Below are 16,882 nucleotides of genomic sequence, written 5' to 3'. Positions count from 1 at the left end.
AATCTCACGCCAGTAATGTAATGCATTACTGAACTGATCGTAGGAGACCATTCGGGAACCATGCCTCGCTGGGTCCTGAACGGAGCGCTTCTTCCAACGCTGGAAAGACGCGAAGAGCCGCGGCGGTCGCGCGCTAATTTAAAGCTGGCCAGTGACTACGTCAGAGTTACGCGACTGTTGATTGTAGTTCAAGCATGTCTTTCAAGTGCTTATACACTCGTGGTTCAAACGATTTGAATTCACGTGAGAATTTTACAGAAGACAAACACTAAAACGAAGTGGATATTCGATCATAAATCCATATGCTTGTGATATAAATTATATTTGTTATACATCACGTCGTCATTGCGCGTTGCCTCCCCCGGAAATACGTCTCCAGCAGCAGCCATTCACTTGAGGTGCATGAGATTGGCGGTTTCTGACAAGTTCTTCTGTGTGTTAACAAATTCAAAATCCTGCACGTTCTACCGGGAAGTGACTTTGTGGCCAAGGGAGTCGGCACTACCGGACTTCTTTCTGTTCGGGTAATACATGTTTATAATTTTAGCGGTTCAATATTAACCTAGCCATTTAGCAGTTAGCTTACCCACTGGCATGACTTGGGCTAGCTCCAACCTGCGTATACATTCTGCCCGTTTTAAACATGCTGCTTATTGATACTCAACAGAGAAATACCGATCTGTCTTTTTTTAATTAGTTGTTCAAACTATACTGTTTCTAAGTCATGTATGTATGCGCTCAAACTGGAAGTGACATGTTATTTTTTCTCTGAGCTGATTCCTCTGTTCCCCAACTTGTGCCAGCAGATAGTTGTGTAGCTAAACATAGCCATGCCGCCCGTCCTCGGAGCCACCAGCCCCGCCGCGGTGTTTGCCGAAGCGCTGGAGAACTCCGGCAGGATTATTGACCGACACCTCCAGGAGGACCGTTGCTTCCCTGACCTGTCAGAGCTTCTGTCAGTTTTCTCTCACAGTGAGTGATCGTACCGCTTATTGATCAACGCTAGATGTCATCATGAGTTGCTGGTCTCACATGTAGTCTATCAATCTTTTCCCTCGTACCGCAGATGCTCCGTCGCTATCCGGTACGTCGGATATGGACTACCCCCTGCAGGGACCAGGTCTACTGAGCGTGCCGAACCTCCCGGAGCTCAGCGCTGTCCGCAGAGTTCCTCTACCTCCAGAACTTGTTGAGCAGTTCAGCCGTATCCTTTCTCATGTGCGATAAGCAACAACATAACGTTTGCATTGGATCTCTTGTCTCTGGAATGTCCCGTTTTCAGTGTTTCAAAAGTATAGCCCAGTATGATCATAGATGGGTATGTTACTCCTTAACAACTTGGACAGATATGCAGTGTAATTGCATGATGGGTGTTTTTCCTGAGATCTCTCGAGCCTGGCTGACGATTGACAATGATATCTTCATGTGGAATTATGAAGATGGGTGCGTACCGTTTAACTCTTTATGTATATAGTCAACTAAATCATGCCACCACCATTAAACCTAACTAAGCGTTTTAATTTCACAGAGGGGATGTGGCATACTTTGACGGTCTAATAGAAACCATCCTTTCAGTGGGACTGGTTAAACCGAAACCAGGTAACTCTTGAACCCCTCTATATTAATAACTCTTTACTTAAATTTGTGTTTAACGATAAACTGATTATTAACTGTGTCCGTCGTTTTTTGCCTTGCTTTGAGTAGCACAAGCTTGACCCGTTGCTTTCTTTTGCTAGGGATGTTTCAGCAGAACATCGACTACTTGCTGGTGCTCGCTACGTCAGTGGACGTTGTTATCCTGGGGCTCAGCTTTCCTAAAGGCCAGGCTGGTGAGTCCCACACAGACAAACCTTTGTTTGTTGCATTGTTGTTCTAAATTGCCACTTGGAATCCGGATTACAGCTTTTTTGGACCTTTGAGTTATTTTCTGTGTTTCAGAAGGCTGTTCAAAGTAAAAAAATGTTTGTACCTGCCCTGCAGCTTTGGAAGCTAATGGATTTGACCTAGATTAAAGTGCAGCATATTATATTATTCTCTCCCAGATATTATATATATTAAACTTTCATCCTCATACATTGACCTCCTTGGCCGTCTCAGTTCAAACTGCTAATGGAGCAATTAGGTCGCGATGAGGAGGTGAACACCGGTGCCAGAAAACAAGCCATCTCCGCCCTCTATCTAACCCACATTCTATTGAATGTGGGTTAGATAGATGGCTATATCTCTATCTATAGCTATATATGTCTATCTTTATATCGTCTTCCCTGTCCCACAGGCCTGAACGACAGCATGTCTGGGGGCATGCAGCTGATGCCCGACCCCCTCTACACCATCCCTACGGACAACGTCTACATCCATGCCATCACCGCCACCGACCAGGGCCGTATGTTCATGGCGGGCAAGGACGGCTGCCTGTACGAGATGGCCTACCAGGCGGAGGCAGGCTGGTTCAGCCAGCGCTGCCGCAAGATCAACCACTCCAAGAGTAGCCTGTCCTTCCTTATCCCCTCCGTGCTGCAGTTCTCCTTCTCAGAGGATGGTGAGGAGGCCTGCTCCTGCTGTGGGGGGGGTGGGGGGGTGATGTTTCTGATGGTTTCTGAACTTGTTTTGTGGGGCGGCATTAGCTCAGGAGGTAGAGTGGGTTGGCTGGTAACCGCAAGGTTGCTGGTTCGATCCCCGGCTCCTCCTAGCTGAGTGTCGTGGTGTCCCTTAGCAAGACGCCTCACCCTAATTGCTCCTGATGAGCTGGCTGTCGCCCTGCGTGATTGACTCCGCCGTTGGTGTGTGAATGTGTGCATGAATGGGTGAATGTCAGTCAACACTGTAAAGCTCTTTGGATAAAAGCGCTATATAAATGAGGACCATTTACCATTTTGTTTGGCAGTGTTGTGAATGTGTTTTTGTCGTTGTGCTCCGCAGATCCTATTCTGCAGATCGCCGTCGACAACTCCCGCAACATTCTCTACACGCGCTCGGAGAAAGGGATGCTACAGGTATTCTATGTTTTATTTTGTATTTTTGTATCTGGAGAAGTGCTATATATACATACAATGTGTAATTATGTAAAACTAGTATTGTGTAATCAAACTGAAATACTATGAAGTATTTCTGAAAGGTAGTTCAGAAAAAGTCCACCAGCTGGAGCGCTGAATTGACTGAAACACTTTTCATCCAGCATAGCAAATTCGTGACGGTGTATTTTAAAGTATTTTTGTGTTTTTATTTTCTTCCAGGTGTATGACCTCGGTGCAAACGGGCAGGGCATGAGCCGCGTGGCGTACATGTGTCAGAACACCATCGTCAACGCAGCTGGAAACATTGCCAAGTACGTTTCAACAAATATCCTCCCACTGTGGTGGTGTCCCGAAAAATACTCAAGCACTTTCTCTCATTCTCATCGATGGCTTTGTATTCTGTTCCCAGGACGATTGATCGCTCAGTGTTCAAGCCCATCGTCCAGATCTCTGTGATCCAACGCTCTGAGTCTTCCAACTGCCACCTCCTGGCCATCACCCACGCGGGTAAGACGCATCAAACACTCCCGTCGTCGCTGTTTGATTCAACGTCTGTCATAAATCTCGGCTTGAAAGTATATCGATTTGCGTATTCACCTTTTTTTTTCTTTTTTTTTTTTTTGTCCTTCAAACGTAGGCGTGCGCCTCTACTTCTGCACCGCACCCTTTGCACCCCCTCCCCATAAGAACGCGGGCCAGCGGCCCTCCACGCTGGCTCTGGTCCACGTGCGCCTGCCCCCGGGCTTCTCTGCCTCGTCAACGCTACAGAAGCCCAGCACGGTCCACAAGGCCCTCTACAGCAAAGGTACCGCAAGGCATAGCTAACGTTTGATAAAAGTGAGGAAAGCGCCTTATGTAAAGAGGGTTATGGCTGCCACAAAACAAATCGACTATCTACCGTCACCGGAAGTCCAAAGCGGTGTATTAAATTAGCTAGTTTTGACTAGACAAACGGTTAAGAAAATGAAAAAGAAAGTATTTAGACCCCAAAAGGTTTGACATTTGCATGTGAGGCGTTTACTTGATATATGACCAGATTAATCGACTAGTTGTTTCAGCAGTACAGGCATATTTCTATTGGCAGCAGCTATCTCTCTACAGGTAATGTCTCCCTGGCAGCACTGAGCTGTAATGGACAACTTCATCAGCCTAATGAATTTCAAGCACATAAATATGCAACTTTGCCAATAAGAGTCTCCAAACAAATTCAGTCTTTGCGTAGTTAAGGCATAGTAAAGACTATGTATCTTACTTTGACATTAAGATGATGGATTACAATACTATAATTGATGCTGATGCGCCAGAAAATGCAGATAAAAGTCTTATGTTGCTCCCCCTTGACTCTGAACTCCTTGGCGAGGGAGTTGGTGTAATGAGCATCTTTGTCATGGCAGGCGTTCTGTTGATGGCTGCGTCTGAGACGGAGGACAGTGACCTGCTGTGGTGCATCAACCACGACTCCTTCCCCTTCAAGAAACCCCTGATGGAGGCTCAGGTAGGATCGCCGAGGCTGGGCTTTGGTCACAGGACTTTCAATTATGCTCTAAACAAACCCATCTTTGGAGGTTGATATCATGTCAAAAGATGATTAATGTCTGTTTTTTATTGTTCATCAATACAGTGTTCACCTTTCTGTTCTAAGCAAGCTAATGATCAAATGTTATTGTCATGCTAATGGTCAAGAGCTACAGTGACTTAGGCTCATTGGCGATTCTGCATAGAAAACTGGGAAATCTTATTTTTCAGCAGCTCGCCTTTTCTGGTCGGAAGTGACCAATAGCCAGTTGATATCCTCATACCCCGTGTTATCAAATTGACAAAGGTCACATTTTAGACTAGGAAAGCTTGAAATAGCAAATGTTGCATACTGCAGCCTTCCGTATTACTTCAGTCTCTCACAATACTCTTCTCTCTCTGTCTCGACGCAGATGATGTCCAACGTGGATGGCCACTCCTGGGCTCTCAGTGCCATAGAAGAGGAGCGTCCCAGCAGGGTGTCCACCCCCCTCAACAGAGAGCTGATACCCCTCACAGACTCCCCCGTCGTGGTGCAGCAGCACAACATTCCCCAACAGAAGTTTGTGCTCCTCTCGGCAAAGGTGAACTTCAAGGAGCGTTCTAACGTACCTGTCTGTAGTCGCTGCTTACCTGATTGGAGCCTTTAAATGTTCACGTTTTGTAATGTTTCAAGTCTTATTCTAAAATGTTTTGAATGGTATCCTTGTAAATAGGATATTCAGGTTTTTGTCAAACATTTGTATGAATAACGCTTTAAAATATGAAAAGGTGAAGGGCTCGGAATCATGCAGTATTGCCTCTTTGGATATGAATGTAAAAGTTGAGTTTTAATCTACTTGTCCCTATAGGGGAGCCACATCTTCCACAAGCTGCGGCCCGTGGACCAGCTGAGGCATCTGCTGGTGACGTGTGCTGGAGGAGAGAGCGAGGAGGTGGAGCGCTTCTTCAAACTGCACCGGGTACGCATTCAAAACTAAGTGTTTGATTACATATCAAAGATGGCCATACATAAATGATCGAGACAAAAGATTTTATGAAAGACCCCTTTCACAGATGTGTCTTCTCAGGGCCACCACAGATGTCGCTCACAACACTTATTATGGGTCTGCCACTTTGATGTACCAGGGCACGGAGAGTAGATGGATTATCTTCACTTGTTTATACTGCAACCTGTACCCTGGTACATAACAAGTAGCACACCCATAATCAGTGTCTTGAGCGACACCTATGTTTGTGCTACAATGACACCTCTGTTAAAAAGGGTCGATTAGAGTATGGAGTCCAGCACAATAGCAATGGCCTTGCAGTCATGTGACCTGGGTCTTTAACCGTGTCGTCGTTGGTGGTCGCAGGAGGAGCAGGCCTGCGCCACCTCCCTGATCCTGGCCTGCTCCAGGGCAGCCTGTGACCGCGAGGTGTCCCAGTGGGCCACCCGGGCTTTCTTCAGGTCAGTGAGGAGACTCACTCCCCCCATTCAGTCAGTCACCCGCTGTACAGACAGTGTTAAGGTGTTAACGTTTAATGTGCTTTAACTCAGGTACGGAGGCGAAGCACAGATGAAGTTCCCCTCTGCCTTCCAGACTCCTGCCACGGCGGGCCCCATGTTTGGCTCTCCTGTACAGGGTGAGTTTCATCCCTATTGATCAATGTTGACCCGTGAGTTCAAATGAAAATATATGTAATAAATGTTTGCTTTTCATGGAATTCACTTAATTTAACCAAAAATATTGTTTATCCAATTCTCCATCATTCCCCTTTCTTCTCTCTGTCTATTGGCCTTCAGTGACGGTTCTGTACAGTTCCACCAATGATCACTGGCAAACCATCGCCTCCTTGATGGTTTCTGACATCCAATTTGACCGGCCGTTCTGTACGATACATCAACGCTTCATCGTTCTACCTGTATTGACAACGTCCTCCTCGTTTCCCCACGCCCCTCAGGAATGACGCCTCACCTCGGCACCCACTTCAACCCCAACATCTGCTCCACGCCCATGGGGCCGGTGACGGCCGGTCCGGAGGTCGTCTTCTCCGGGAAGCACAGCGGGATCTGCATCTACTTCAGCCGCATCCTAGGGTGAGTAGCGTAGCCGCGCAGGGCTGTCCTGAATTAGCACTGATCGCTAGTTCTAGATGTGTGACGTCCGTCGTTTAGCCTACACCGTCGATTATGTTTACCTCACTGGTCAATCAAGTCTTTGCACATTTTGTGTTTTTACTCATATTGTGTCTAAAGATATGTTTGCTTAACTTTTGGAGATTTTTTGTGGATCTCTTTTTTTAATAACCTTTTAAAGCAGTTATTGACTGGTGCTTTCGCTGTGACCTCCAAGTATCCCATCTGTGATGATTAAAGTACATATTGTCTGATAACTAAGGTTGTAAAATGTTGGTGTTTGTGCTGCGGTATCTCCATCTGCTTCCCTGCTGACTGGATTTTTTATCCCAACAGGAACGTCTGGGATGGGAGCCTTGCTGTTGAGAAGACCATCAACGCGGGCAACCAGAATCTCAACATTGTAAGTATCCTACCTAATATCGCAAGTAATACATAAATGTTTTAATGTTTTTTTTTCACTTTTGTAGTTCATATTCTGTATATTCTGAATGTCAAGGCCTCCCATCTGAGCCCTATTTGTACGATGCTTTGGATAAAGGTGGTCTGCTAAATGTAATACATGACCCCATGTGGTTTCAGTTGGAGAGCACCGTGGCTGTGGGTGATCTGGAGAGGGTCCTACAGGAGCTACTCGGCTTGAGGGAGTTTCTGGACAAGAACTCCCAGTTCAGCCAGTCCTCACTGGGACCCGCCAGGTAAATATCCACTGTACTACTCTGCTACAGCTGTCCCTAGCACAGCCTGCATCCTCCATTGCTGCATCACCGCAAACAAACTGATGTTAAACTCCATGTCTTGTTGCTCTTGTCACCATTAGTGGTACATAATATAAAATTAAAAAAAGTTATATTTCTGGATCGAAAGAATTAAATATTCTCAATGCCAAGGCCCTATTTTAATACTGTGTGTGTGTGTGTATATATATATATATATATATGCATGCGCGTTGCATGCCATTAAAACTTCTAAAGTCACATTTCAAGTGTGCTATCGCCATTCTGATCACTGCCAATTGCAAGGCCAACCAAGAGTGTGAACGTTTGTCCTTGTGATTAAAGTGGTGGGAAAAATTGGCATCAAATCAACTTGACATCCCCTCTGAATACTGAGTTGTCAAGCTACTGTCAAATCAGTTTTTATGATTCGAACAAGTAGTGTTACTCTTTCACCCTTGTACTCACCACAGCGTTGGAATCTAAGCCAAATTTCAGGAAATCAAAAGATGATTCAAAGTAATATATTGTTTTCGTGTATGAAGGAACAGCATTGATCAATACACCCTCATATCGAGGTCATAGACCTCATTAATCCTGGACTTGGATGCAGCTCATACTGTATCTAGAGGCATGTGCAATGGAGCCCAGTGGAGTCTCCGGCCCCTCACTGAGCTAACTGTCCCTGTTCACTACCCTTAGCTTCGGCTCCCCGGCCAACCTGCAGCAGCGTCTGCTGGGCTTCATGCGGCCGGACGGCGCCAGCACCCAGCAGGTCCAGCAGGAGCTCCAGAGGAAGTACCAGAGTGAGTGATGATGTCTCAATGTGAAAGGAGAAACACGTGCGTGTGGACCTCCACAAGAGACTTATCAACATTTGATAAGCTTTGGTCTCCAATGGTGTTTTTGATTTTATTATTTCTTCAACGTTTTCTCTCGTTGAAGTTGCACCACCTTTTCTGTGTTTGTCTAGTGAATCAAGATCATTTCAAACTCTCCACGGAAAAGTGTATCCACATGCCCAGTACACTCTGGGTAGGTTTTATGCTGTTGCTTACCTCTTCTCCCCTCTCCATCCGTGTCCCAGTGGAGGCCCAGGTGTATGAGAAGATGTCCCTGCAGGAGCTGCAGCAGCTGGTGCACCGCTCCTGTCAGACCCTGGCCCTGTGGAAGCTGCTCTGCGACCACAAGTTCAGCCTCATCCTCTCCGAGCTTCCCACGGTACCCAGCTCACTCTGTCTCTGTCCTCGCTCTCTCTGTCCTCACTGTGTGTGTGTGTGTGTGTGTGTGTGTGTGTGTGTGTGTGTGTGTGTGTGTGTGTGTGTGTGTGTGTGTGTGTGTGTGTGTGTGTGTGTGTGTGTGTGTGTGTGTGTGTGTGTGTGTGTGTGTGTGTGTGTGTGTGTGTGTGTGCTCGCTTTTCTTTCCAAAGAAGACGGATAGAGACATTAAGAAGCACACTAAGACGTGTGTTTTTGAAATGATAAAACCCCTTTTAGCTGGGAGCCATAACACTGTAACCACTAGACCATCCCACCCCCTTTTTGTTCATTTTTAAAAAATGACGTACTTAAATTCAGTTTATGTAATGCATAACTGTATTATAATACAGCCTATTAAAGGAACTGCCGGAATAAAAAATGATATCCGGGTCAAGTACCGCTATCCCACAGTCGTACGAGAAGGCCTTTTTTTATGTCACAGTAAACCTGACTGTGTGTGTGTGTTCGCTCAGGAGTACCAGGACCAGATGAAGGGCGCCAGCTTCCGAGACGTGGTGATCCGCGGCAAGGAGCTGAGCGGGGCGCTGATCACGGCCCTCATCAACGTCTACATCAAGGACAACGCCAGCGTGGACGCCGTCAGCCGCCACCTCCGGGACACCTGCCCGCTGCTGTACACCAGCGACGACAGCGTCTGCTCCAAGGTGTGTGTGTACGCACGCACGCACGCGAGCAAGCAATCAGTATCCATTACCCCTCCTCTGCTGCTATGCGGTCGGTGTTAACCATGTCTCCGTGTTTCCTCCCCAGGCCAACGAGCTGCTGCAGGGCTCCAGGCAGATCCAGAACAAGGCGGACAAGGAGAGGACCCTGAGGGAGTCCCTGCAGCTCTACCAGCAGATCAGCCAGCACACGGACCTGCCACTGGTCTGCTTCCAGTACAGACAGGGTAAGGGCGCACTTGCTCACCTGCTCCCAGTACAGATATGGTTAGGGACATGCTCATTCACTCTTTGACTCTCTCACTCACGCCAATGGTTTGTTTTCCATTTAAATAGGATATTGACGCTGCGCGCCTCCTCTTTGTAACGGAATTTGTTTAAGCTATAAAACCATTTCATTTAACATAAACACACTAAAACAGATATTTTTGTTTTAAAATAAATATTTGGAAACGAAAATTCATGTTTTCCGCAGTGTGCCTCTCTGGTATTGAGCGGGTCTGGCGGATCGCGCTCTGCACAACCCAGTCAGTAAAAAAGTGAACGTCTCAGTCACGTACGACTCGTAGTCAACGCTGTCCAAGCATCGGTGGTGATGGCAACTTTCTCCGCTGAGTACAGGATCTCATGGAGGGAGGCTGCTGCTTCGCTGTACATTTTCTCCAGGCGAACAGTCATAGTTTGGCAACATGGCACGGTGTAATCTGGCTCGAGAAATGTGAGCAGATCGCGGAAGACTAACACGTGACGTCTCTGGCACAGGCAACCGTTATTAAAATAGAATGTATATGCATTAGTTATATTCTCAATTTAATTTCCAGAGCAATCTCTGCAAAGTTTTTAGGTTAACTATAGAAGAGACTAGGATTAGTGTGTGTCTGACTGACAGGGGGTGGGGTGGGGGGCGTGTACTGGGCAGGTGGCTCTCCATCGTGATGTCGGTCAGCCATCACAATGAACGATGACATCGTCCATCGGCACAACCCAAGTACAGACCAGGTAGGGAGCCACACATGCACATGGAGTGGTGCATGCTAAGCCCACGTTCCCTCTTCCGTAGTGCGTTTCTACGAGGGCGTGCTGGAGCTGTGTCTGACGGCGGCGGAGAAGAAGGACCCCCAGGGTCTGGGGCCGCACTACTACAAGAATGGGGAGCCGGAGGATGACCGGGCGGGCCACCTGGCCTTCCAGGAGAGGTGCGGACAGCAGCATCACCTTAAGTTATCGTTAGCATTCGCATCAATGTATCAGACACTGGCCGTCTTATCTCCAGTTTTGTTTCCCAGGTTTGGGTATCCCGCACATTGTTTTCACAAAAAGTCAAATGTATTGAGTGTCCTGCAGTACCCTTTGACCTCTGACCTCTGTCTCCCTCCCCGCCCCAGACTGCTGTGCTACAAGTGCATCACGGACACCATGCAGGAGCTGGTGACCCACAGTAAGGCCGCCCCCCAGTCCCCCAGCGTGCCCAAGCAGCCGGGACCCCCCGTCATGACCTCTGACCCCAACATGCTCAGCAATGAGGACGCCACCGCTCACGTGAGTACTGCAGGGAACGCATGGGGTAAAGTAATTGAAGAATCATTTTTTGGGCTGAGTGCTAGGGTGGAGGGGGGGGGGGGAGGTGTTATCACCATGGTTACGGCCCACTGTGCCTTTGTGATAATCTTCTTTTTTTTTAAGCTAGTATGCGAAGTTGAGTGTGGGCGCTATAACGAGCGATATTTTATATTTTATATATTTATAGCTTCTCTGACAACACGATTGTCAGAGAAGCTTAACCCTCCCTCGGACACGGCCAACAACAACAGCCTTACTGCACCCTCTCTGTATCGGTGTCACTTCGGCGGCATGAAAACAATGGAGTCTTTTATTTTAGTTCAGACTACTATGTCTAAGATCACAGAAGACAATCTAACAGAATTCGATTTACTTTTAAAAAACAATAAGCATGATTTTTTCATTCACTGGCCCTGAGTTATCCTGCAGAATCTGACCCCTCTCCTCCGCTTCTTCTGTTCTCCTCGTCCTCTGCAGTTCGAGCAGATGCTGCAGCTGGCCCAGAGGTCCCAGGACGAGCTGTTTCACATCGCCCTGTACAACTGGCTCATCCAGGCCGACCTCACGGAGAAGCTGCTGGAGGTAAACATGTTTTCTCTCCCTGTTTAAAGTGGTTGTAGGATCGATTTACAGAGACGTGCAGAAGGGAGTGACCTTTTATACATAAAAACACTCGTACCCTCCTTCCTAATGTTTCTCTGCCATTGGGAAGGGTCGCATTTCACTCACCTGTGGTTGACAGGCCAGATTTATTCCATGAACCAATCGGGGAGGAGATGCCCTGATTGGTCAGAAATGAACCTGAAGCGGTCTAACATCTTGGCAGTTGACTCAACAGATATTCTCACCGTGCTCTTTGCTCAATAATACTTGACAGATGGCTTTTTATTAACAAATTACTCAAATAACGGCTCTTAAATCTCATCTACAGCACCTTTTTAACGTGCATATAAAGACTTGTGGGTCCCCATCACCACCATCATCATCGTTACTCATCATTCTAATGACCTCCTTCTCTCGATCATGATTGGTCCTTTCTTTTTCTTCTTCTTCTTCTTCTGCAGGTGAACTCGCCCTATCTGGAGGACCACCTGAAGCGCATGAACAAGCAGGACCAGAGCAAGGTGCGCAACATGGACCTGCTGTGGCGCTACTACGAGAAGAGCCGCAACTTCGGCAAGGCGGCGCACGTGCTGGCGCACCTGGCCGAGATGCGCAGGTGAGAGAGCGATGAGATGTTCCACTCCGAGCGCTGTGTTCAACACTTTGTTACGAACCCGAAGGCAGGTTTTACTCTGACTAATTTGTTTTTGTGCTGGTGTATCTTTGTAAAGCTCCGGTACTGATACGATTTAAAATGATGGTGCTGTCCTATTTCCTATATATTTTGTTATGATTTTATTAGAACTCAGAATAATGGTAGACTGAGTGAAGCATTTTTGTTATAATAACATTATTCCGGCCTATGCGTGTCTGCAGCAGCCGCTGCGATTTAATTTAGAAAAACAAATGGGTGTCAAATCGATGAGCTTTCATTGAGGGGAGAGCATCCGAACGCGGGATTAACTAACTGTTGACTGTGGGCCGCGCAGCACGGAGATCTCCCTGAAGCAGCGTCTGGAGTACATCTCCAGGGCCATCCTGTCGGCCAAGAGCTCCTCCACCCTCTCCACGCAGGGCGCCGACGGGGAGTTCCTCCACCAGCTGGAGGAGAAGATGGAGGTAGGCAGGGCGAGTGGTCGCTGAATGAGGGTGGGGGGGGGGGGGGGGAAGAACAAAGATGCGTGGGGGCAGGGTAGTCTAGTAAAGGGACGCTCGTGGGTTGTAGGTTCGAACCGCAACGGTCCAGTCTACCTGTAGGCATCCTTGAGCAAGAAGCCCCCAAATCCTGACTGTCATGTACCTTGATTTCCCTGTTGCAAGTTTCTATGGGTAAAAGAGTCTGCTAAATGTCCTGAATTGTGTTTACATAAAAAGTCAAGGCTTCATTGATGATGTCATGATGAGGTCATCGTGACCTGTTGACATCGTCCTGCCCTCTCCTCTATGAACACATGAAAGGTGGTGCGCATCCAAGCCCAGATCCAGGAGACGCTGGCCAGGCAGTACTCCCAGCATCCGTCAGCCAAGAAGGCCATATCCGAGCTGGATCTAGAGATCATACACATCTCTAAGGTGAGAGTGGTGTCTAGTAAGGATGGGTCAGAATAGTTGATTATTCATTATTCGTTCCCAAGGGTCAAAGCCGATTTTTAACATTTGGACCATTAACATTTTTTCCCATTCAAATAAACAAGAATTACAGAACTAATGTTGGTTCTGTAGAACTATTCGTTTTTTTAATTATTATTAATCATGTACAGAAAAACAATACACAAGCATAAATATTAATATATATGCATACAACACAAACACTGATCACTGTTAAAGTTTGTTTTTTTGCGTTTTTTTGAGTGATTTCTTGCCGATGATCTATGGCTGCCTTTGTAAATGTCGGCACACATCAAATAATCTATTATTCGTTCATACCACCCACTGATTATTCGATCATGAAAAATTTGAGTTATTCACATCCCTAGTGTCTAGAGAACTATAACGATGGTCTTCGGTGTATTCCGTTACACAGTGAGTGTGATTATGTATCGTCTGTGCGTAGCTCTTTGCAGGGTACGCAGAGTACTTCAAACTGTCTGAGTGCAAGCTGGCCATCGTCCACTGTGCGGGTTACTCAGACACCATCCTGATCCACTCGCTGTGGCGTGACATCATCGAGAAAGGTGCGCCTGCTCTCAAATACCAATTTCGCCCTTCTGATCTCAGCTGTAAGCCTCTGGGAACTAGTGGGACTAGAGACTATCCTCATGTATTCTCCTCCTCTGTTGCAGAGCTGGCAGACAGCCAGGCCATGAGCCCCCAGGACAGAATGAGGTCCCTCAGCCTGAAGCTGGTGTCGCTGGGAAAGCTCTACGCTGGGACGCCCAGATACTTCCCTCTAGGTGAGCACCGGCCTCCTTAAAGCAGGCCTCGCACTTCCTCACTCCTTTTAAATGTAATTCCTCCCCTCGCTCTTACAAATCACTTTAGCGTGATTAAACTCAGCCTCTGGTGTCGGATATCGCCCCCTTTTTATTCTTTTTGTCCACCCCATCTCTCCGTAGGGCAATTCCAGCAAGCCGGTGCAATTTCTCTGTAATTGACTTAATCACCTTTCGGCCTTTAGTGACTCGTTGACACTCGTTCCCGCGGGTGGAGAATCGCTTTGCAAGGAACCGTTCAAGACTTAAGACGTCATGTGTTTTGTGTCTTAATGGCTCCCACTCTCGCTCCCTCTCTCCCTCCCCAGAGTTCCTGGTCATGCACCTGGAACAGGAGGTTTGTCGGCTCCAGTGGGACGTGGGCTTCGTCATCGGCACCACCTTGGAGATTGGCGTGCAGCTGCAGCGCCTGCTGGACGTCTACGACCAGCTGTTTAAGACACGGGTACGCCTGACGTGTCAAGACGACGAGACACCACACGAGATCCACACAAACAGGGACTTTTGGATCCTGACAGAGATCCACACAAACGTGTGAGCGTTTGTGTGGATCGCTGCCTGGATCCAAAAGTCCCTGTTTTTGTTAGAATCGACGGGCAAAGCTTTTGTTTTGATTTATAACCCTGAAATAGTTGACCTGCCAGAGTGGAAAAATCTACCGGCCTACCTATTTTAGTTTATCTACCTAAAAAACTGTACCTGCCAGAGTAGAAAAATGACCAGCCTAGCTAGTGTTTTAATACATAAACTGCAATGTATTGTTCCTGCCAATTGGTCAAGTGTATCTGGCTTTGGCTGGTGTGTTACTTCTGGACCCTGATCGCTGCTGGTTTGCTAAATAAACAGTGTTGGGGGTTTGAGCAGCCTTGCTAATGATGTGACTGGCCGTGCAGGACCCCTGCTGGCAGCGTCTGAAGAAGCCCCTCCACCTGGTGGAGTGTATCCACGTCCTCCTGTCTGGCTACGTGGACGACCCCAGCAGAGTGCCCGCCTACGATAGGTAACCACGGGAACCCTCGCTCCCTGCGTCATCATCCCATGATGGAACGGTTGAAACGGGGGGCTGAACATGGATGTTGTTGGCGAGAGGGAGGGTGGGCGGGACTCTAGAGGGAGGGAGGGCGGGACTTGGGAGGGAGGGCGGGACTCCAGAGGGGGAGATATCTGCTTCCGTCTGATGTTTTGGATATTGCTTTGTCAAATTCTTCATAAAAAGTCTATATTTATTTCCTTTTCTTTATTGTTGTTCATCTTCTCATTACTTTGCTCCGGGGACTGTGTACTCGTGAACACAGCTCATAGGAAGTAAGAAAAGGGAAATTGCGTTGCGGTAGAGCGAGTTAAAGCCACATCTCTAATGGAAAAGCACCGTTCGATTCACCCAGCACCTAATTATTTTGCTTAATCAAAGGGATTGCTTGGTTGAAACTCGTCGGGCCGTAGACCACCATGCACTTTTTGCACCTTTGAGATAGTTTTTCCTGTTTTTTTTATAAGTGATCAATAAAGTTTTAATGTGCAACTCTAGAGATGTACTGCTGTTTCTATTGCAATAGACCCCAGAGACTCACAAAGAAAGAGCCTCACGTTTAATGGGTTTAATGGTCACTTAGCTAGATTGTATTAGACCAACATTTTCTACTGGTTCCTTGTGTTTTGTGGTATAAATGATAAGATATTGGCCACTCCTGTTTATCATTTCAACATTTATTACATACAATGCAAAATTGACAATAATTCATAAAAAATATTTTATTTTGTACCCCAAAAAAAATGTTTTTTACATTTTATGAAAATGTATGCCCAATGATTCTTGCACTTTTTTGGGGTTATACCTTCATCGTCAAAGGCATCTACTGCTAAATAAATGTCACTGTCATTGAAATTATGTTTGAGAACTCGGTCGAGACGCCCACCTAAACTCCCCCCTCCGCCCCCGTCTCCACCCGCAGGCGGCGCTTCACCAACGTGTGCCTGGACAACATCTGCGGCTACCTGGTGGAGCTGCAGTCGCTCAGCCCCAACTCGGCCCTGCAGCAGACCATCGGCAACTTCAAGGCCCTGCAGTCCAAGCTGCAGAAGGTGCACTGACCGGTGAGCCTACCCGTCCCCCCACTGCAGAACACGCAAGCGAGGAGACCCCAACCGCCCTGGGGGGGTCATGGTCACCAAAGTACAATAAACTGTTCTCGATGGATCAACAACATCTTGCACAAAGGACTTTTTAATAGTGATTTCTCTCCATTTTTACTTCAGTTTTTCCTGAAATGCTGAAGTTGTCATCGACCAAGTTAGGTTTTCAGTTGGAACACTGAAGGGCTGTATCGGCGATCCAGTTTTATAAATTGTGTCTGTGTGTGTGAGTACCTGGATATCACTTTGGAAAATAAGACACTGCTGACGGCATTGTTTTCAAACAACATTGTTCAAGGTATACAAGGTCATAATAAAATCATGCATAACTTGTAATGTACATCAACATGGGCGTTAATTGAAAGTGATGTTTAGTTTTATCATCCTTGATTGGTCTTCAGTGTTGATCTTTATTGGCAACAAGAAGAAAAGTATTAAATAGTTTAATAGCATATGAGCTATTTCAATTGTTTTGATCGCTTTTCCAAGCAGGGCAATACACTTTCTTTATATACAACTTTGTTTTTTTTATATAGTGATACTTTTCTAAGTGACTCATGAATTGGAAGTGCCCTTGTGAACAGCTGCTTTGGATAATTATGTTTGAGTAGACGGCCAAGTCAAGCTCTCAAATGTGATTGTTCGGCTTCTACTTCTCGTATTACCAATTTTAGGTTGCATTTGTTGTTGCATTTCTGTATAAAGTTTCTGTTTGAAGTTTTGAGTGTTGATAATTACAACCTGTTTGAGAGTCTCCTTGACCTTTTCTGAATTGTGCTCTTAAAACTCTTAAAGACAGTCTTGAATAAATAATGATTTTAATTTACAAACATTTCTCAAGCAGTAGA

General features: G+C 46.7%; 1 protein-coding gene across 1 annotated transcript; it reads left to right on the top strand.

The window, feature by feature from the left end:
- Positions 1–391: 391 nt before the first annotated feature.
- nup155 (nucleoporin 155) lies at positions 392–16,811 on the top strand. Its single transcript, XM_084486590.1, has 34 exons — positions 392–524; positions 807–972; positions 1,067–1,204; positions 1,347–1,443; positions 1,529–1,599; positions 1,737–1,829; positions 2,276–2,539; positions 2,920–2,993; positions 3,234–3,325; positions 3,424–3,521; positions 3,652–3,819; positions 4,409–4,509; positions 4,943–5,113; positions 5,381–5,491; positions 5,885–5,979; positions 6,070–6,155; positions 6,474–6,609; positions 6,985–7,051; positions 7,231–7,346; positions 8,067–8,170; positions 8,452–8,585; positions 9,097–9,288; positions 9,395–9,533; positions 10,367–10,502; positions 10,692–10,845; positions 11,344–11,448; positions 11,931–12,085; positions 12,459–12,588; positions 12,928–13,041; positions 13,523–13,643; positions 13,752–13,862; positions 14,210–14,346; positions 14,795–14,901; positions 15,854–16,811. The coding sequence occupies exons 2-34, from the start codon at positions 831–833 to the stop codon at positions 15,990–15,992; spliced, it is 4,098 nt and encodes a 1,365-aa protein (XP_084342716.1). The 5' UTR covers positions 392–524; positions 807–830; the 3' UTR covers positions 15,993–16,811.
- The last annotated feature ends 71 nt before the right edge of the window (positions 16,812–16,882 follow it).

Source organism: Micromesistius poutassou (assembly GCF_964030765.1).
Source record: "Micromesistius poutassou genome assembly, chromosome: 22".
Classification (NCBI taxonomy): Eukaryota; Metazoa; Chordata; class Actinopteri; order Gadiformes; family Gadidae; genus Micromesistius; species Micromesistius poutassou.
Note: the sequence above shows the minus strand (reverse complement) of the source record. Positions and strands in the feature narration are given on the sequence as shown.

What these genes read in the sequence shown, in the direction of transcription:
- nup155 (XM_084486590.1), top strand. Translation starts at nt 831, where the DNA reads ATGCCGCCCGTCCTCGGAGCCACCAGCCCCGCCGCGGTGTTTGCCGAA. An exon ending in CGGAGAAAGGGATGCTACAG is followed by an intron (nt 2,994 to 3,233) that starts GTATTCTATGTT and finishes ATTTTCTTCCAG; the next exon opens with GTGTATGACCTCGGTGCAAA. An exon ending in CTGCTTCCAGTACAGACAGG is followed by an intron (nt 9,534 to 10,366) that starts GTAAGGGCGCAC and finishes CCTCTTCCGTAG; the next exon opens with TGCGTTTCTACGAGGGCGTG.